This window comes from Sprattus sprattus (assembly GCF_963457725.1).
Source record: "Sprattus sprattus genome assembly, chromosome: 11".
NCBI lineage: Eukaryota > Metazoa > Chordata > Actinopteri > Clupeiformes > Clupeidae > Sprattus > Sprattus sprattus.
The window spans coordinates 4915833-4937648 of NC_137909.1; the positions used below are offsets into that span (position 1 = coordinate 4915833).

The window sequence follows — 21816 nt, forward strand, 5'->3', positions numbered from 1 at the left end:
TAATAATATAATTTTTGCCCATGTCTCTCTTTTTCCCTCTGATTCCTTGGAAGCTTCCTGAATTTTAAAAAGGCTTTTCATCCGAATATCACGATATTAAGGACATCATCCGCAGACCATGCTGATGAAAAGATGCAGATTCAAATTTGAAGCATCAATGAAATTTGAGAGCATAGTCCATAATGACTTTGGACCAATATCTTCTTCTTTAAACGCGCAAACGTAAATACTGTTGGTACTCACAATCACTACAACACTCTTTGGATATGTGCCAAATTTCACAAAATGTCCTCCATTGGCGGAAGCTACAACTGACATGTCAATATCAAGAACCGCTTAATGTGGAAATGTGAAATTGGTATATCTATACTTGTTCATTTGATCTAATTTCCTAAAGTGTGAATTCCTCCAAGGCCTTTCATCTAATTCTCACAACATGAAGTATACATCCTCTACAGACCATGCTGAAAAAAAACTTATTTTCAGATTTTTTTTATTTTTGAGCGGTCAGAAGGCTTAACAAATCGTCATACCTTCAATCACCACTACTTTCTTTGCACCCATGCCACATTTGGTGGAATTCATGCAACCAGACACAACATACACATTTCTCAAGAACTGCTTCACCAAAAGCACATTTACTCAGAAAAATGTGCTCACATTTCCAATGCCCCTTTCACTTTTTGAAACTGTCAAATACTTCAAGCGTTTGCCACTTAGTGCACTTCACACTTTCTGCTTGGACCCCAATGATACCTGCTTGTGGCTATATTTTTACTTTTAGTTTTCATGAGAAACTGGACTTAATACGATTTTGAAGTTTTTCTGTGGGAAGGAAGAGTTGATTGCGCAGATGAAAAATAAATCATGGTGGGGGAGGATGAGCTTGAAAATGTGCAAAAAGGGAAAATATCCTCTGAACACTACAGGTCTCCATCTAAAAAATACACCTTATTTTCTATCATCCTACATCCCTTATGTGTCTTATCTGTCATCCTACAGCCCTAGCTGTGTATCTGATACAGGATCTACTGACTTACTGACTCTAGCCTTGTATCACCCTTTATACCCAGTTCCCTCCATTCCTCCCCCCCCCCCCCTCCATCTATCAACATGGGTGATTAAAGACCATAGCCTTGCCATAAATAGTCTTCCACATCTGTTACACTCTCCACTCTGTCACACAATATCACATGACTATTTCCCTCCAATCTCTCTCTCTCCCACGCACACACACACACACTATGACCCATTTTTTTCGGTCAAATGGCAAAAGAAAGAAGGCCTTCACTGCCCACATTGAACATGCCAACTTGATGTAATGCCATTAAGCCACGCCACCTCTAAACTGATTTTGCACCACATATCAGCTGGTATACAATGACACGTATCTCCCAAGGCATTGCTCTAACAGGACGATTAAGATGTTTTTAGTCGCAATTACAATAAACTCAATTGATCAAACAACCAGCAAGAGATAATTACATTATGATAAGGCTCGATAAAGAGCAAAGCAATTAAACTGAATAGTCATTAAGGGAATCTGTTGCAGAGTGGTGCAGTCGAATCCATCTTAACTGTAAGCAATTATCCAGTTTAATGACAAAAAGATCAGATGTTCAGATTACAAAATGTAGCCTTATGTAGTTCTCAAATGACTAAATCTATATCCACCATAGATAACACAAACCAACATCATAATTCCTTTAGTATACAAATGCCTAGTAAGCATTTTTTTAAACAATTTGCATTCTTGACAATTTTGGTTTTAACTTAAATGCCCTCTAAATCAATCAACCAATTTAGGTTTAACCTTCTTACATCAAACCGCACATGTTTTCCCTCACAAGCATAATTAATATGTGCAGGAATGCACCCATCTGATAGCCTCAGTCAGTTTTCATTGAGAGAGACAGTGCTGCTGCCATGACAGCACTACTTGTTGGAGCTGGATCTACCCCCCCACACCACTTCACATGTAGGGGGATGGAGGGGCCTGTGATCCTGCAGAGGTAAACATGTGGAAGTGGAAACTGAAGCCACAGTGGGCTCCCCCCCATGACTACACTCTCCATCGCTCCACACAAGAGGGACGGCCTCAGCAGATAAACAGTGGGATAATCCCTGCTTGTACTGTCTGTCTCTCCCTCCCTCCCTCCCTCTATCTTTCTCTCTCTCTCTCTCTCGTCCAGGAGTATAAATGGAAATCTCTGGACGATTTGGCCGCAGCGCATTGGCTAGCCCCTATCTTAGGTAATGTGATTAAGGGTGAGTGGGCGGAAACAGTCAGTCTGACGCTCCAGTGAAGGAAAGACAGTGCCAATCTATTTCCTAAAACCCCAAATTTCATGGTGACCTTTAGTGGCCAAGCACAACTTCTCATTTTTAGAGGCGAAATTTTTATCAGTTTTAGACAATATCTCCCACTCTTTGGGGAGCGAGTATGAATTGATAAAAACAAACCCAGGCCATCTGCCCCTCAGCATAGTGAAGTGGGGAGGTTTAATCCAGATTACGGCCACAGCATATCTGTGTGTGTGTTTTTTTTTCTTTTTTTGGCGTCTGCTCACAGTCGTCAGTGTGCCCTTGACAACAGAGATAGTCAGCAGGTTGGGTACACAGACTAGGTACTGCTAGCCATTACAATCTACTGGAAATTTACTCAACTACAAATTTACTGTTGAATCAGATTTCCATTGGGAAAAGATGGCTTTTCTTATCAAATCCATGCTACCATCCAACCCCCTGGCGGGAATGATGGGGGGTGAAGAGAAGGCAGAGGAGGCAGCCCCAAAAGACCCCGCTGCCGCTGCTGGCATGACCCGTGAGGAGTATGAGGAGTACCAGAAGCAGGTGGTGGAGGAGAAGTAAGTACCAGGGGAAAGCTCCGCCATTTTAGCCTCATGAGAGGATAGGCAGCCAGACGGAGCAGAGCATGAGACGGGAAATGAATGCCATCAGCTCATCTGTCATTTTTCTGCAGCAGATGAGGGCCGACTTCTTCACTGACGGGGGGACAGGGGATTTAATAGCAATGTGCAACTTTTAGCTTTTAAAAGCCATTAATGATTGTAACCAAAGATGGAGCAGGCATTTTTAGCTCAGTCTCTTTAATTGTATCTTAATGTCTTTTTTTTAAATTTCTTATCAATGGTTTCAAAAGTAACATCTGCGGCATTTGTGTTACCAAAGGCCTGATTATGACAGTAAACATGTCACATTCTTTTGTCTAGGTGACTTACACCATAACACCTTTTTACAACCCAACCCATGATTTACGTTTCATGCTCATGGAGATAAAGATTAATTGAAATATTACATTAACACAGATGTTATATTCTTCACTTCGTCATCAAACTAATTACAAGCAGAGCCGTTTCATTTTAGAGTAGTATCAGAAAAGGCGGGGCTTAAACCGAGAATGACAATAAAAAAGAGGACTGATCATAGTGGTGATGACAGAGTTAACGTCACAGGGAGAGGCAGCTAATCTGCCTTCAAGACAAGGGCTTAGCCCAGTTCAACACAGTGCTGTTGTTTTCCAGGAAAATGCTCAGTTAAGTGAAAAATAAACCTGACAAATACTTTGAAGGACTCTTCAAGTTTGGGGGGTGTCTGCGGGCCATTGGGATCGTTGATGGTTAACACTTGTCCTTTTTACACTTTCTCAAAGAATTATGTGAAGTCTTGTGTTGGCCCATTATCAATGTTACGTTGGCTAATTCAGCCAAGAAGAATACGGAGAATATGTTCTTCTACAGTCTGAGCTGCCTCTATTTTGGATAACACCACAAAGGCATATTTCACAGTTATAACATAAACAAAAATCCCACTTCTGGGGGGGGGGGGAAGACAACCTATTGCAATGCACTGGATTCTACTTATGCATTTGCCATAGCCTAATGCTATCTGAACCGTCAGATCATAGAGGGTGCAATGTCAGTACAATTTGCATAGTACTTGACAAACTGGAGGTTCTGCTCAGCAAATTTCAACATTGATGTGACAGAATAAGGTTTTAATTTTTTTTAAATGTGATGAGAGCTTGTTATTTGTAGCTACCAACACAGTTACAAACAAAACACTGAAGGCCTGTGTTCCACCACAGTGATATGGATACTCGACAGCCATGGTATATTTGTGTTATACCATGGTACTCTCTGCATGACTGCTTAATGTAGTGACAATATTCTAGTCATTATAATTCATTTCATGATTAGCAAAGAAATTGTAGGTCAATAAACTGCAAACAACAACTTAGGTGGAAGCACTTTCATAATGTGACTACTGTTTCTGGCCTGTGGTAGAGTGTCAGGGCCTTTCCCCTTGTTTTCAATGCATTTTGCATTTTGCATCTCCATCTCCCAACCAACATAAGCTTCAAACATTTCACTGATATTTATGCTTGCTGTCTCACTTATATTTCCGAAAAACTAATAGCAATGTGTTATGTTTGGTAGTGTGTTTAGATTGTCTTTCCCAGTGACTATTAAAAAGGTTGTTGCCAACATCGTTGTATCTTTGCCTAATCCTAAATCTGTGTAAATCTGTTCTATTCATAATCCTTAAATTTAATTGGCTAACTACGTCTCGCACTTCTACATAACTACATTACGAATGTCTTTCTAAAGTCCATAATGTAATTTCATAAAGCCTCCATATTAGTTTAAGCAGAAGAATGATAATAGATGTGTTATTGTGAAAGAATGTTGTGTGTGCATGCGTGCCTGCGTGCGTGTATGTGTGCGTGCGTGCGTGCATGTGTGCGTGTATGTGTGCGTGCGTGCGTGCATGTGTGCGTGCGTGCCTGCGTGCGTGTGTGCGTGCGTGTGTGTCTGTGTCTGTCTGTGCACCTGTGTGTGTGTCTGTGTGTGTGTGTGTGCGCCTGTGTGTGTGTGTGTGTGTGTGTGTGTGTCTGTGTGTGTGTGTGTGCCTGTGTGTGTGTGTGTGTTTATGTGTGTGCACTTTGTTTGACCTGTGTTATTGTGTTTTATTAAGAGGTACATGTAACCTTTTTTTATTTAGTAATCTAGAAAAAAAAACATACATTTAGTACTCACATAAAGAATCACCTCTAGCTTGAGCAGTGTCTGAGTCACAGCGTGCGTAGCACTGCAGGAGAGCAGGCACGTGACTTGGGCTCAGGTGTCACTGTATCCCTGGATGAACAATGAGATTACAAGTCTGAACCACTTTAGCCCTTCACCTCATCTGAAACATTCTGCCCTAGAGGTCATGCAGAGCCTCTACCTACTACTGTGAAAAGAACAACAAACATGAAGTTGTGCATTAATGAAAGCCGTCTGCTGTGACCAATTCCTCTTACTCATTACTAAAAATGCCAAAATGACCAAAAATATACAAAAATGCTGTTTTTGTGGTAATGTTGTTCCTGCTCTCTCTAGTACTCAGTTACCTGTGCCAAATTATTTTGTAATTTATTTATTTTACTTGACATGACATGACTGTGTAATTGTGGTGTTTGTGTCACAGGATGGAAAGAGATTCAGAGTTCTTACACAAAAAGGCTGAGAGGGCAACGCTCCGGGTGTGCCTAAGAGACAAGTACCGCTTACCGAAGGTAAGAGACCTAACTATGTGTGGTAGCTGAAGCCCTTATTAACTAGGAAGTGACTTGAATAACAGTTTGCATCTTAGTATGCCTTCAGAACATGCCTCACGCCTACAGGCCATGTGACCAATGATACAGCACCTGCAGCAAAACTCTGCCCAGCTGACGAGAGTCATTCCCACCCCCACTCTAAGTAACGTTTGAGACCTATGAGGTTGGACCTATAAATGCCAAAAGATTAGCACAAACAGTTGGTTAACTAAATCACTTGAGGACTTTGCGTGTGCCATACTGTGTCCTTAGTGTTAGTCCTTCCCTGGCTGCTCAGGCCATCTGCTACTCACGGCAGAGGTGTTCATCTCTCCACACCGCACCATTCACACCGCTCACACTGCTCTAATACAGACACACACCATCCGCCCCTATTGTGGATCCATCACTGGGAAATACTTTTGGATTTAAAAGGAAGGCAGAATGGGGAGTGAGAACAAGGTAGGCCGACATTCTTGTCTGAAAAATGCTTGTTGGTGTGAGGGATCTAACCCTGCCTAAGAGATTTAGTCTACCTAAGAACTTCACTGTTTATAACTTTGTCACTCTGGTCCTTTGGTTCTACGTTTTAATTTTAGCTTTGTTAAGTGATCTGCATAGTGATACAGACAACTATTTAATTAAATGAAATAGAAAACAACAAGAATACATAAAAGTTGGGATTTTAGTCAATTCTGAATTCTGCTAAAGGGCATAAGCAGACATCTTTCTGCTCTTCGAGAAATTGTTACGAAACTATAGCCGTTTCAACTGAAAAATAGTCATAGCATTTGTAAGAAGTGCAAGATAACCTTGGGTAAATTAAATAGACAACTGAATTACAGTTAATTGTAGCTAAAAGCACAAATGAATAATTTGCTATTGTAATTCATGAACAAAATAATCTGGAAAATATATTAATTGTGAATGCTTATCCAGGGCGTTCAGACGCAATTTGTTTTAAGGTTAGTATTTATTTTAATTTTAGTCTTTTTTCAAAACTCTTAACCTTAGTTTTGAAACAAAATTCTAAATATTTTTGTTTACTTTTAATCAATGAAGACTCACTAAATTCAGTCTATTTTAAGTCATAGGCCTTTTTTGATACAAAATGATATGCAGATTTTTTTTTTTTAATGTCTGGTTGTCATATTAAGACACAAAAATAAAGGCAAAAATACATATCTTTATTCTCTGAAACCAAACCCATGTCTAGCCTATGCTTCAGTAAATTAGCTAATTGGAAACAATTTATGACATTAAATTAGACAACTAGATTGGTTAGGATAAAATACTCCTTGATGCTAATGTTAGCTATCAAGAAATTAAACTGTGGTTTGCTGAGGTGCCATATCAAACACAGCTAAGTGAGTAGTTTAGAAGCTGGCTGACTACAGCAGTGGCCCATTCCCATGTAGTTAGTAACATAAATATCTGGCTGTTGCTGTTAGCTTTTATCATTATGTCTTCTGTCAATAAAATGACTATACGATCCTTAGTCCAAACCTAAAGGTAAGTTGTGAAGCTCTGGTGCCACAACCTAGCTAGGTAAAATAGCTTGTTAGTTCAGCAGCTGACTGGCGAGACGTATCCTCCTATTCAGGGGAGGGAAGGGAAGGTAGGAACATGGAGCCAGCACGATGGATCTAATGGCATATGCACACGGACGAGCACAGCTTATAGGGAAATGCAGTCTCTCTACGTTTAAGCCCTGTTAATTAATGTAGGTTTGAAGTTTTGTCTCGTCCCGTTGACGAAAAAAGAAGTAGACTTTATTAATGTCTTCGTTTTCGTCACCATTTACGTTGACAAAATTAGGTTGACCTATATAACCGGTAAGCTCTTCTGCAAACTAGCTAATTTAACAAGGGTGACTGAAGTTATACAAAGCTGACTTACAACCAAACTGAGTTTATGGTAAAATCTCCTATGCTACACTATATCTAAAGCTTTAGCCTAGGAGTTGGAATGAAGAAATTATACATTCTGGTGTCTTTCTTGTTGTTGAATCTTTACCATGATATCTTGCCAGTTGACCATTTTCATCTCCTAAACAATGGTATAACAAAAGTTAATTTGATTTCTTGGGGGGTATGGGGAGAAGGCCTAAATTTCATTTCTGAAAACCCTTTAAGAATATCCTTCATGACTGTTATACTGACTTTCCATTGAGGGATTAAGCAATGTTACACAAGAAGGAGCAGTAGCCTATGCCTACTGTACATATTCACAACCACACTGTTGATATTATGCTAAATGCTGAGGCACAGAGCATTGACAGCCAGCATTGCTTCAATCTCTCAGTAGCCTACCACCGAGCAACAAAGAACCGCTTAACATGCAGAAGAGCGTGATTGCCCCCATTAAGTGACTGGGATTTAACTCACACCTAGGTGTACATTGTGACCAAGCCTCTATTGGTCATTTTGGGCATTGCTTGAAATAGTTGGTAGCAGAAGTTTACCACTGTGCCAACATGAAATTACAATCAACTGGGTCAGTGGCAGAATATTGAACATTCCTTATTATCAGAGTATGATATTCACAGTTGATTTATCTGTTCTCTTTATCAAGAAATGTGCAGGCTCTTCCACTAGGTAGGCTTTTTTGCAGGTTCAAGAAACCAGATAAACAATAAACACAGATAGCAACAACGATATAACCCTAGGTTAATGCACACTAACCATCTCGACAGAATCAAGTTGTCTATTCTCCCAGGCCATGCTCCAGAAATGAAACACAAAACAAAGCCGTTCACACATGTTACAGATATTCCACATTCAATTAATATCTGGATGTCAGCTGGCTCACTTTCCCACCCATCAAATACCCTTCAAGGTTTCAATCCAGTTCCCACAGTCAATAATATAAAATGTTTGTAATCCCAGTCAGGCCCGTATTAAGACTTCATAGTGCCCCTGGGCAACAGTGACTCTGGTGCCCACCTACCCCCACCCCGCAGAACACAAACCATACCTTTCCACAGGGGTGTTTTAGTCCTTGAGTAGAAAAATACTTTCTTACTTTACTGAAGTATTATTTCTGAGTATCTGTACTTTACTTGATTGTTTTTTTATACATACAGTACTTTATTGCATTGTCTCGCTTATATCACAGCTTACTTGCGAAAGTAATTAATGCATAATTGCATATGCTGTAAATTATGTTTAATGTGAACTTATGTTATTAGAAATCACAATACTTGGGTGCCCTGCTTGCACAGACACAACGCAGGAGGCACCACAGACAAACTGAGACACATAGTGGGACGTTAACGAAAGCAATTTTTTTGGTCACTGTTGTCCCAAATGTATGTACTGTATAATTGCAATTACATGTTTTATTATTATTATTATTACCATTACTATATATATATATATTATTTTTTTTACATCGGTTGCTTGGGGCCCCTGGCGTCTTGGGGCCCCTGGGCAGTTGCCCAGTTGCCCATATGGTTAATCCGGACGTGATCCCAGTAATGTACCTGCTTCTTCACAGAGTGAACAGGATGAGAACATGCTCGACATGGCCGGTGATGACGTTGACGTGCCTGAAGAGCTGCTGAAGATGGTGGATGAGGACGCCACAGAAGAGGAGGAGAAGGACTCCATCCTGGGCCAGATGCAGAACCTCCAGAACATGGACATGGACCAGATCAAGGAGAAGGCCTCAGCAACCCTGGCTGAGGTGAAAACCAAGGCTGAGGAGAAGTGTTCTGTCATGTAAACGAGGGAAAAGAAAAAGTTACACAAGAGAAAGAAAGAAAAGTTTAAAATGATAAGGGAAAACTGTTGATTAATTCTGGCTCTCAAGAAATTGCTGGTTCAGAGGCATGTTCTACTCCCCTGTGCTTTGATCACTGGTGGTTTGTTGGCTGTTTGGATGAAATGCATAGCTGATCTCGTTGGAACCTCCTGTTCTGCCCAAAAATCGTTTCTCTGAATCGTGTCCCATTGATGTGCCCCCTCACCCCACTATCCTGTGGGATAGACTATTTTGTATGTGATGTATGAATAAATGATGTCTTAGATGTTGTCCCCCGTCTCTTTCTCTCTCCCTCTCTCTCCACCCTCTAAACCAGGAGCCATAGGAAGCTAGACCAATTACAGAATTTTGGAATACATTATTAAATATAAAATAATAAAATATTCAATCTCTAAAATAACTCCACAGGTGAATTCATGTCAAGTATGTTTCATCATTCATATCAGCACATCTTACCATCTTTGCTGGGCTCAATACCGACTGTTTCACAACAAAGTGCAACAGCTTCCTTTATTTTGCTGAATGTTCCAACAGGGAAAATCTATGTTTAGTTTACTCATTTTGTGTACATAAGAAGTAAATTACTCTGTTCAAGTATACAATAATGTAAACACAGGCAAAAATGACTGCTGATTGTGTACTTAATAAAACAGTTTATTCATACAGTGTCTGTTGTTTCTAAATGGAATGTATCATTTAGGGTGATTTGGTACTTACAGTAAATATTTAAAGCCATACATACAGTACTTATATCAGTAGCCTATGTGCACTCCCAGAGAACTGAACCCATGATGCTGCCACCCCCACCTCTAATAGTTGCTTTCTGTGTGGCTCCTTATTGAGGTGCTGATTCTCCTCCATGTGTATTTACACAAAAGAATGTGGTTAGGGAATTGCCAATTGAAAAAGACATGGAGAAGTCTACAAGTACCAGGGAAACGATATGCAGAGAATAATGGAATATAAATCACAAAATTAATATCGCATACCGTTGTAACTGAGAGGTGATGTTTATTTGTTTATCATTGGCCTATAATAGCGCAGACAACACATTGGTTAATACAAAATCCAAAACTCTAAGAAGCTGCCCAAGGACTTGTTGTTAAGGTACTAGCACTTCCTATTAGGAATAAATCAAAGTAATGGGTGTGGTTCCCTGCATCAAGGAATACCGGACGAAAACTAAAAACTAGTCAAACTAAATATGGTAAAATGTTTACTCAATTATCACATTTTAGTAAATAATAGAGCTTCAATAGCCAGTTTAGTTAGTCAGTTTAGTAATCATGATAATGTTTGTTTAAGATGCAAAGCTCCAAAAGAGCTGTATTTTACACACAAAGATTCCTTGGAGTTGGACTTGAACTTCATCCATGTGTTTAGATTAAATCAATTAGATTAGGCTCAAAGTACCAGATTTACACAAACACTATACTAGAAGACAGATGAGAGGAATGGGTCTTTATTTAATTGGTGATTACTGTACAACTGTTGTAGAGGGCTGATTAGTTGGAGTGAAAAAAAAGCCTCAGCGTTGTGAATTTCATGCGTGTTTCCCTGTCCTAAAAGCCTCGGATTTTGAGTTCCAAAGATTAGCAGCTAATAGGATGAATGCAGATGAGGCTGTCATCCACTCAAGCTAAATGCCTGTGTCAGACTCTCTTAAGTCATTTGGTCCATCTTAGGGGTGGTTGGAGAAAAGGGGATGACATGGCATGCATGCTCCCATAAATAACTGATCAAGGGTGTGTCCTGTTCATCATTCCCTTCCTCACTTCTGCTACAGATCAAATAATAAAACAGCACAGAGAAAAAGTTGTGTTTTTAATATTCCACCATTTCTGTTGTTTTTATTAAAAGTTGTATTAACACTGTATATGTGTAAATGTGAATAAGATACTCTGCATTTGTGACTATGTGAGCATGAGGGAGTGATTAGACAATCGAAAAGAAAAAAACTAATTCAATGTCTATGATAATAATCTATTGTCACCACTGTGTTAATAAACATGATCATATATCATCCTATCTTTCTTACAAGAGATCTATATAAAAGCACTTTAATGTGTGGTCATTTTGGCCAATGAATCTGACCGGCCTATATTAAATGATAAACTGTGCATAACTTATTCAATATAAATCAGGTTAGATATAGTCAAATCTCAGTTGTACTGTATTTTTTTTAAATGTTTAAAAAATTGACAGATTGACAAAAAGGGGAAGTTAGTTTGTAATTTATGACAATAAACTACTACCTCATGTTGAGTTATTACAGAGGAGCTAAATGGTTGGCTATTAAAGAGTTTTAACTGTTGAAAAACATAATCCCCTTAAAGCAGCGTGTGGCCATGGGATTACCAAACTGCTGTCGATCTTTGTTTAGAGGTAATTACACACATCCTCTCTCAACATTCAAGAAATTAGGAAATTCTTCCAATTAACTGCGCCTGTAGGGTAGCTCTACAGACCCCACGTGCCTGGTCCTTGAGATCATAGGCCTAAATCCGCCATTAAATGTTTAAACTGGGCGTCAAACCTTCGCCTTTCAAATTTCTTTTGCACAGTTTTTTAGTGACACCAGTCACGAAGACCAACGCATTTAAAGACGGTTCAGCTGATACTGAATTGTCCAATAGGTAGCAAAAATAAATATATTAATAAAAATGAAACTAGGCCTATTCATAGATTAAATTATAGTTAAAACTGTTCTGATATTTCTATACCGTTACATCTGGCCTTTTTATTCCACTCATTTAGACATGTCCTGCGTATTTTTTTTTTAATTAAAAAAAGCAAGCTTCCATGCATCTCAAATTCCACTTTCAACAGCATGTTCACGTTTGATACGGGAAAATGCTTAAATCTACCCTGGTTTACAATCGGCTGTACTGAAATTTTTTTATTCTGATCTTTTCCACCTTAAACCATTAGCCTATCTCTGTCCGCTTCTTTGTAGCAGGCCATCATTGCGTTGACATCTGGAGGATGAAAAGATGTTTTTAAGATTTATGTAAGGCGGTTTATGAAGCTGGGATGACCCCAACACTTTGGGAGGAGTTGGTGCTGGTCCGACTGTCCTGTAGTCCTAGTGGAAATCTAACGGTCCCTGACGCATCAGAGGAGAGGGGCTGTCAGTCACACAAAGTCTCTGATCCGGGGGAGGGAGGAGGGGACTCCTTTAAAAACACCCAGGGTAATCGGTTTCTTCACTGTGTTACAGACCATGACCTAGAAGGTTGCCACAAGTAATACCGAAGACAGACAACCCATGTAGGCCTATTAGAGATCGCGAGTTATAATTGCTCTAAGGACATTTCTGAACGATTCTGACAATTTATCTTACTGCTGTAAATCAATGAGACTGCCTAGTTGTGAGACCGAAAGAATGGAAGAAAGTCTGTCAACATCTCCACGTTTAGTCCGGAGCCCCAGCCACTCTGCCAGGATCCATAGCATTGAAGCAATCTTGGGATTTAAAGACGGGAATATGTTTCATCCGACATACGTTTACAATGGATCTCCACGAGTCGCTCCAGACGCGCACAGAGGTCACACTCCTGCCGTCTCGCCGCTTAGGAAGGAACACAACTCGGAAACTTTTCAGAGTGAGTGACTTCTGTGAACTCTGGGAGAACTTTGAATTATTATTCGTAGAGGCATAGGTTATGTAGTCTGTTGAGTTATGTGACCTGTTAGCAAAGTTAGTAACATCATTCATTTAAATTTGTAACTTACGGCCTTTATATCTTCAATTAGAAGTGGTCTACTTGACTTGAATGTCTTAACCGTTGCTGATATGCTTTTCTGCAGGTGTTTGCTGCTCCTCTAGACCGAGTTCCGCTGTCAGTTCCGTGACTGATGGAGACTGTAAATTGTCAGATGACGAAAATCCGAAGAAAAAACATCGCCGGAATAGAACGACTTTCACGACCTTTCAGTTGCACGAACTTGAGCGCGCCTTCGAAAAGTCACATTATCCCGACGTCTACAGTAGAGAAGAACTCGCGCTCAAAGTCAACCTGCCGGAGGTCCGCGTGCAGGTAGGCATTTGTTTTACTAATAGGATTTAATGATTTTATGAAACCTGCCCTATAAACTGTCATTCGAAAATGGTTCAAGTTTTTGGCAAATACGAATGCATTCGCCTAATAAACAAAACTAAGAGCACTAGGTAGCTTTCAGCACCAGAAACCCGCCAAATAGGCTATAGTCACCTTAATTAAGATTATTTTGTGCAATTCAACCTGTTTAAAATCAGGATATGCCTATCTAAGTAGGCTACCTTTACTTGTTACTGAAAAATAAGTTGAAAATAGCCTTAATGATATGAACGGTTTGCCTGGTTATATTTAAAATGTCCTTGAAGTAGGAAGCGTTACCTAAATGATGCACTTTTGGTTGTTTGCAGTGAGTGAGTACATTCATATGGATGAGGAACCGAAGTTTACCCGTTAATTTTAACTGACGCAGTAAATATGTCGTCTTGATTAAACTGGTGATTTTACTCATGTTTTATTTTATTGTAAATGATGTAGCTAAATATAGTACCTTATATTTAGGATGTGGAAAACATAGCCTGTATTGGTGCTTTCTTTTTCATTTACCAATCTCATTAAGTAGAATTTGCAAGACAGGCTTTACATAGTCTTTTGGGGTAGCTGAATTTAGTCACACGGAAATTTCAAACTGTCCTGCGAATTTATTAAGGCAGTTTATTAATTCATGTGTTTTATTAGTGTTATTAGTACCAGTATGGACATTCAAATTAAAATTCCCCGCACGAAAAAGTGTCAACAAAGCGACGTGCATTGCGGGGCACGACAGCATAACAGTTTAGTCCATCAATCGGAATGATAACGGTAATCAATCAGCTGAAATGATAAATCAGTTGACCAAACACTCTCTGTGCTATAATAAATATTTAAATGTATTTTTGATTCAAAAAAATGTAATTTTAGAAAACTATATGAAATGGAAAGAGAGAGATTGGACAAGGTAAAATCTGTATTTTCAGACATGCCGATGCACAAGCAGTTCCACAGGCCTATCCTAAATGCTTTATGAGCAGAATGTAACCAAATTTGTTCTGATTGATTTCAGGTGTGGTTCCAGAACCGTCGAGCCAAGTGGCGTCGTCAAGAGAAACTGGAAGTGAGTTCCATCAAGCTCCAAGACTCCACAGCCTCCATGCTGTCTTTTAGCCGCCCGTCTCCACAAGCGCTGAGCTCTGGCCTCAGCCTGGAGCCGTGGCTCAGCACACCCCTCTCCAGCTCCTCCTCACTTCAGTCCCTACCTGGCTTAATGGTCCCCCAGCAAGGCCTCTCAGGCAGCTACACACCCCCACCCTTCCTCGGAGCTCCGTCACTGAGCCACGGTCTGCCCCACATTGGTAGCATGTGCCCGCCACCCCCTTACCAGTGCTCAGGCTTCATGGACAAGGTTTCCCTGGAGGAATCAGACCCCCGTAACACGAGTATTGCATCACTCCGAATGAAAGCCAAAGAGCACATTCAATTCATTGGGAAGACATGGTGAAGGGCCCCAACTATAACCATTCATGACCTCTGAACTCAAAGACATGAACTCTGGTAGGACTGTTCTGAGATATTTTGGGTAAAAATCCCGGAATCTGACAATCAAAAATGCTGAAAAGCTACTTAACCTCTAAAGCTGTGAATCCTGATGCTATGGGGATTTTCTTGGTGTTGCTGATAATACTCATGAGGTTATATTATTGTTTAGGGTTAAATGTCTGGCACACTCTCCTTCTTGTTGGGATGCCGTTGATCTAAATAAAGGTTTTAACATGAGTACCAGCCATATATTCACATATGGCTTTTTATACGTTTTTTTGTGACAATCCTGGCCTGTGAGAAAAAAGATGTAATGATGTCATCTTACTCTTCTTAAAATGTATTTTAAATTAAATGAATTCCATTTGTTTACTGTTATAATAACATGCCAATAGACAATCTATTTATTGCACTAATTTGATTCAAAGCTTGTGAGATCACTTTATTTTGCTTTCCAACTCTAATCTGTGTCCTACAAATGTATTTTAAATAATGTAAATACATTTTCATGTCAACATCGCCCATCAGCATTAAATGCATCCTCACCTGTTTTTCCTCTTATTTTTATTTATTTTACAGTTCCTCATCTTTGGAATATCCAACCTTAAACTAAACTCAAAAGATATGGCTGGGTCTGCTTGTAAATGTGCATTCACAAGAGCACAGCTACTGACTATTCCTACAATTTAAACTGCTGAAAGCCAATGAGCATAGTTTATGCTTCAGTGTCTAAATGTATGTACCAAATGATTCTACCATTCATGACAGTTATAGAAATGTGCTGGTATGTATGGTACTGGTAGGGTCTTTTAAACCTCAATTTGCAATAAAGAAGAAATATTGCAAATATGTGATCTGATTTTCACCCTGCTCCACTACCGCAGACACACACACACACACAGGCGTGCACGCACGCACACACACACACACACACACACACACACACACACACAATCGCGCACGCACACACACACACACACACACACAAACACGCACACACACACACACACACACACACACACACACACACACACACACACAAAAGCATGCATGCACACACACACACACACATACATACCGCAGGCGTTACTGGGGCATCCACTCCCTCAGCAGTAAGAGCTTCTGCCCAGAGTCTTTGACTCTGCTGTACACCACTCCGCCACTCTAATAGCATCACTGCACTCATTACTGCACTGTGTACAGCACTTTACCCAACCTGTCATTTACACTATTCATATTTTGCACAGACTGAACCACCTACACTGTTCAAATAACATTACGGTGCATGTAACCCACTGCACATATTCACATTTACATTTACATTTAGTCAATTAGCAGATGCTTTTATCCAAACAATCAAGCTACGAGCACTAGAAACCTAGTGTAACAATACATACTATTTTACATAAGAAATAAAAAGAAGTGCAGGAATGTAACGACTGTAAATGCAAGTTTAGAATGTGTTTACACTACATAACCAAATGTACATATACTGTTCATGTTGTACATACAACCTTACATTTGCATTCACTATTCTCAAACTCTTCTCCACTATACGCATTTTAAATATTTCAATATATTGTAACTCTCCACTGTCCATCACTGTGCATGGTGTAAGATATGGCATCACTTCTGTAGTACTAACCTTTCCTGCACTTAAGAATATGAACTTGCATTTCATTGGCTCTGTACTCTTACACTGCACAATGGCAAAAGTTGGATCAAATAATGGAATCTAATCTTTTTCAAATCTATGTGTAATGACTATATACAACCCAAAGGACACCCTAGAATCAAATTACAGTAATGGGTTGTCTGATTGCTGCAAGTGTCTGCAATATATTTCATGCTGCACTCAAAAACTAAAAAGGAAAACTACAACAGAGGCTAATGAACAGCATAAAGCAATGTAAACCTCATTAATTGAAGACCAAATTCTGTAGTGTGATCGTATCTGTAAGATATCACTCCTTTACTGATCAGTCACCACACTTTTTCAAATGTTTCCACAGGCTTAGATCGCAGTGTGAATTTGGTATGCAAATATATTTTTAAAAGATACATTAAACCCCTTAAAGAAATGCTTTTAGTTGTAACTGCTAGGAATATGGTTTCTTTTTGTTATTATTTTATTATTGTTGTGGTTGTTCTTCCATTATCAGACAACTGGTAACTAAGAATTAAGTTTGTCTCTTTATGATAGATTGCCTACATACATTGCCTGGTCGTTTTCTTTTCAAGATATCTTTTGACTGATCCGTGATGTTCCAAGGACTTTGGAAGGACTGTGTGAAGAGGCGTCGTACTGCTTCGTTGTAGCACCTTATGAGAGGCGCGGCCTCGGTCTATTCACAGACCGTGCCACTGCATCACTGTCATCTCAAATAACATGGCCAGTATCTCCCTCTAGTGGCATAACAGGTCATCTCTGAACCCCTTCTCGTTGGACCCACACTCGTCATTGACCAGATATTCACAAAGGTTATGAAATAACTTTGAATCACTTTGTTAAATCGTTCTTTACAGCTAGGTTTGGCTGAAGTTTTCAGTCCTAGACCTAAGATCTAAACACGTCGGTCTACGTTGCTAGCTTGATGGAATGGTGTCCTTTAGCATTTTTAATCATTCTTTTTTTGGATAGATTTAGGCACAGTCTCCACTGTGTTGCTTGCTAAACTGGTAGGCTAAATAAAAAAAACATATGCTGCTCATGAGCAACTGGGAGCAGGGAAAGTTCCGACCTCCGAGTGAAATACACCTGACCGCCTGTCGAACTCGTCCCACTAGGAAAGTGGGAGGTTTTTGAGAGCCCCGAGAAGTAGTTTTGAAGTCACTAGCAGTTTACTATTGTATAACGAACGTAATATTAACCTTCTGGCTGGCCAGCTTACATACGTTACCTTACTGTCAATACCGTTGCCTTTTTGTTGTCTTAATGTGAACGCTCTGCACCTATGCGCTTTATGCTAAATAATTGGTTCCAATTAACGTTTTTCATTTAGACCCTGGACCTTCGTAATTGAATCCATTGTTGTGAGCGAACAAATTGAAAAGAGAGAGATGGGCCGATCAATCGGCTTTCAGCCGTTGTTGTCGCGGACAACTAAGACCTCAATTATATTGCCTGAGTGTCCCATTAGTACGCTGTCATCCGCCCCTGTCTGTGAAGTAAACTCCAATTTGAAAGAGCCTGTTTGCCATGACTCTGAAGGTCAGCGGTTGACAGCGCACGTTTATGCCTGATTGTTTATTGGTGTTTTTCAGTTTAAAAAGCAACAAAGCTGTTGTGTTCATAGGCCAATTTTTATGACTATCACATCATCCCATTTCTGCCATCTTGTGGACAATAAGTTGGCCATGGGCTCTGTCTTTACACCTGACCTTATTGCAATAAGGGAGCTACACAGACATCTAAAATCTACACTACACAGACATCTAAAACCATGGTTTCTGTTCTGTAGGCTACAACCGCCTTTACCGATGTCCTGTCATTGTGGCTAAATCAATACTAATTGATGTGAAGTGGACCAAAACTCAAATTAACAATAGGCTATGCAGATGTAAACAGTGTGCCTGACATAACAAAAAAAAAAAAAAAAAAAAAAAATGAACTTAAAAAGGTTTTGTCCCAATAATAACAGCTTTATTGAGATTTACCTTTATAAAGACTGACACAAAATTATAAGTTGTGAGTTAATGCCGGTTGGTAACTTCAAATATAACAGTAAGTATAGTGATTGTTGACAAAAATATAAGATTGGACTTTATTTATGTAATACACAATCAGCCTGAAATATTATATTATATGTTATATTATAATTTAATAGGCTGTCTTGTCCTCCTATGCTTGGCTACAAGGAGGTGCTGTTTCCAAAGAAAACGTCTCAAACCACACAAAGTCTGGTGCAGTAAGGCAAGTCCTGGAGCCTGGTATCTAGCTGGAGCTGCTTTCCCCTATTATCAAAGCCTGTAACAACAGGTCTGCCACCTGGAGATATAAACAAACAAAAGAAAAGTACAACTTTTAAAATCAAAGTCAGTCAAACCAACTAATAGATGTTTTAATGTTTAATTACACAATATGAAGCTGTTCTTACACATATATATCATTGTAATCTTTATCACACAGTTGAGGCCCCATTAGCCTGAAGACTTTGCTTAATGCAATATGATGGCTTCTAAATGGCTGAATGTGTCTCAAGCCTCTCTCTTAGCTCTCTTTGACCCAAAATCTCCCTTTCATAACCCACCTCTTTTAGATGTCTGTGTAGCTCCCTTTGTTCCACCGTCCGCCTTCTTTCTTCCAGAATGTTCTGGACTTGCTTTAAGGTTTGGCTTACTGGCACCTCATCCTGTTCTGAGGTCAGTAAGGTTCTGAACAAAACCCAGAAGGGAGAGTATGGCCTGAGTGTTCTGTCCAATTCTCTGCCTCCAGTTGGTGATGCAACAAACTGCCCCATATCTCTGTCCCTCTCCTGAGACTCGATCAGATTATCTGTGCTCTTCTTGCCCATCAGGTGCCCTGAGAGAGGCAAAATAGACAGGGAAATAAGTACAGAACAAAATAAAATGCCAGAGTGAAGTCTGGAGGTGCATTGGCAGAATTGAATTGAGCCTGAATCATTTTTAAGATTACATTGCCCACATTCACCTGCTTGAATACTTTTCCCCCCACAGAAAGTACATTGGGGTAGATAAAATAAATGATGACAGTTAACAAAACCATCCCTGTAGATTTAACTGGTGGGGATAATTGTAACTGTTGAAAGTATGCTTTACGTGCCATATACAATCTATAGAGGACTGTGCAGACATTAAATTAAAGGCACAATATACTTTAGGTCTACATCAACGCTGTCATTTAAATGGTACAAATTCTTTTGATTCTAATGGTGATTAGATTACTGTCTTTGTTATAGGTGACTTTTGCATTTCTGGGCCAGAGAAACAAATGACTAAATGACCACAACACAAATGACGAAAGGACAAACACAAATGACGAAAGGACACACACAAATTACTAAAAGACTACGAGACCATGCTGAATTTGATTATTTGAAGATGTGCAGAACTGTAGATAGCTCAAACTACACTCAGAAATGTGAACAAGTAAGTGATTGTAGCATCTTTTATCCATGTCAGCTCAAACACCAGACGATCCGTCCACATCAGTATAATGTGTAAGTGTTCCCTGTTATATCAGCAACATAATCCAATGTCACTCTATATCCTCACTCTATCCGCAGGTAACAAGCCCTTGGGAAAAGCCTGATACACTACATCCGTCCACTTTAATATCACATGTGTGTTAGTTGTATGATCTGCTTTCACAGTTATATGCAACAGGCTTCATTTGTACATTCCAACATCCCATAACATGAACATCGAGAAACGTGTCATGAGCATGTGATTCACTCCTTATAAATTAAACAACTGATGGTTCATTAAGAATTAGCCTTCAAAGTTAGACTCAAGCCAAGTGCCGAATATACTTGATTTTGCAATCACTGTCTTATTTTTACAAACTACATTTACAAACAAAAAAGATGTCAGAGTGAAACAATCGTCTCTCACCTACTGCCCAGTGGTTCGCACGTGGATACATCTTTCCAGCATTATCTAACCGATCCTCGCAGACGACGGCAGTTAAAATGATGAATATGGCTATAAGTTCTCTGCATCTCCAGGGAAGGCACATCGCCTTAAAACAGAGAGAAATATCTTAAATGGTCTCAGAGAAATCAGTATTCCGTTGTTTTGGTCAACTCTTGTCTTTGCGCAAAAAAAGTATGTGATCAATCGGCATAGTCAGTTAATTTATACCACGCCGTGACGAAATCCATAAGTGAGCAATTCTGACGTTTGGTTTGTTTATTAAATGATAATGCCAGTTCAAATAGAGTCTGAACGCCTTAAAACGATCCCCTCCACGACCCTCAAGCGGAGGCTTTACGTCAGCGTTGTTTGAGAATTAAAGTAGGCTGCTGAGAAGCAATTTAAATTGACATAGGCCTTCTGAAAGAGTCGGCAGAGCAAATTAATTGAATTAATTATGACGAGGGTTCCTTCCTCGAGTCAGCTGGATAAAACGAGTTATTTGCCCTTCGCTTTTGATTCAAATGTTTGACAGGGATCTGCTCAATGTCTTAGGACAAGGATTTGGTTGTTTTTTTTTTGTTTGTTTTTTTTTAGTTTAATTCTTATTTTCCTATCCGGACGAAAACAATCACGGACTTAGCATACATCTGATTTATTGTTTTTTTTTAAGCAACTTACACCTGGCATTAGCATACGTCTCGTATCCAGACTGTATCTTTAACCTGATTACATTTACACCTGGTTTGTGTATCCAGGGTCCACATTGAGATCCATACGCTGTTTCCAGACCATGTCACATCCTAAGCTCTTTGGCGTGGCCCCAAAAACAACAACAATTACAACAAAGATAGAGTAAAGGGAATAGAAGTTGATGGTAGCCATCCGGGAAGCTGCGTTATTGTTCGCTTGTGTTTGGAACAGTCGCGCGTGCAATTACATATTTCCGCCCACGTATGTGAACTGTCCACATAATTGCAGTTACACTTGTATTCACAATCCGTTCTCAATTCATCTTGGGTGCATATACACATGTAGCCTACTTCTATGTTGTCTAGCATTATCCGATTGCAATCGGACCAGGCAAAACGCATTTTCTTACCAGGTGTAAACAGCCTCTTTGGAGCGATTGTATCTAGATATGACTTTAACCAGATAACATTCCCACCTGGTATTAATGGGGCGTTTTACACCTGGCATTAAAATGTTTATGAAGTCACTTTAATACCTGAGTTATCATAGCTTAGTCATCTTCATTAAAGCAATAATTACCTGAGGGCC

The 21816-nt window shown here is 39.6% G+C and overlaps 3 protein-coding genes across 3 annotated transcripts; 2 read left to right on the plus strand and 1 right to left on the minus strand.

Annotated features, from left to right (window-relative positions):
* Positions 1–2706: 2706 nt before the first annotated feature.
* cplx4a (complexin 4a) lies at positions 2707–9328 on the plus strand (the record flags this gene model as incomplete). Its single annotated transcript, XM_080847670.1, has 3 exons — positions 2707–2867; positions 5494–5581; positions 9101–9328. The coding sequence occupies 3 exons, from the start codon at positions 2707–2709 to the stop codon at positions 9326–9328; spliced, it is 477 nt and encodes a 158-aa protein (XP_080703796.1).
* Positions 9329–12722: 3394 nt separating this feature from the next.
* Positions 12723–14902, plus strand: rx3 (retinal homeobox gene 3; the record flags this gene model as incomplete). The annotated part of the gene is made up of 3 exons (XM_080847953.1): positions 12723–12972; positions 13178–13407; positions 14468–14902. The coding sequence occupies 3 exons, from the start codon at positions 12723–12725 to the stop codon at positions 14900–14902; spliced, it is 915 nt and encodes a 304-aa protein (XP_080704079.1).
* A 3972-nt stretch (positions 14903–18874) lies between these two features.
* grp (gastrin-releasing peptide) lies at positions 18875–20638 on the minus strand (the record flags this gene model as incomplete). The annotated part of the gene is made up of 3 exons (XM_080847237.1): positions 18875–18928; positions 19191–19462; positions 20515–20638. The coding sequence occupies 3 exons, from the start codon at positions 20636–20638 to the stop codon at positions 18875–18877; spliced, it is 450 nt and encodes a 149-aa protein (XP_080703363.1).
* Between the last annotated feature and the right edge of the window lie 1178 nt (positions 20639–21816).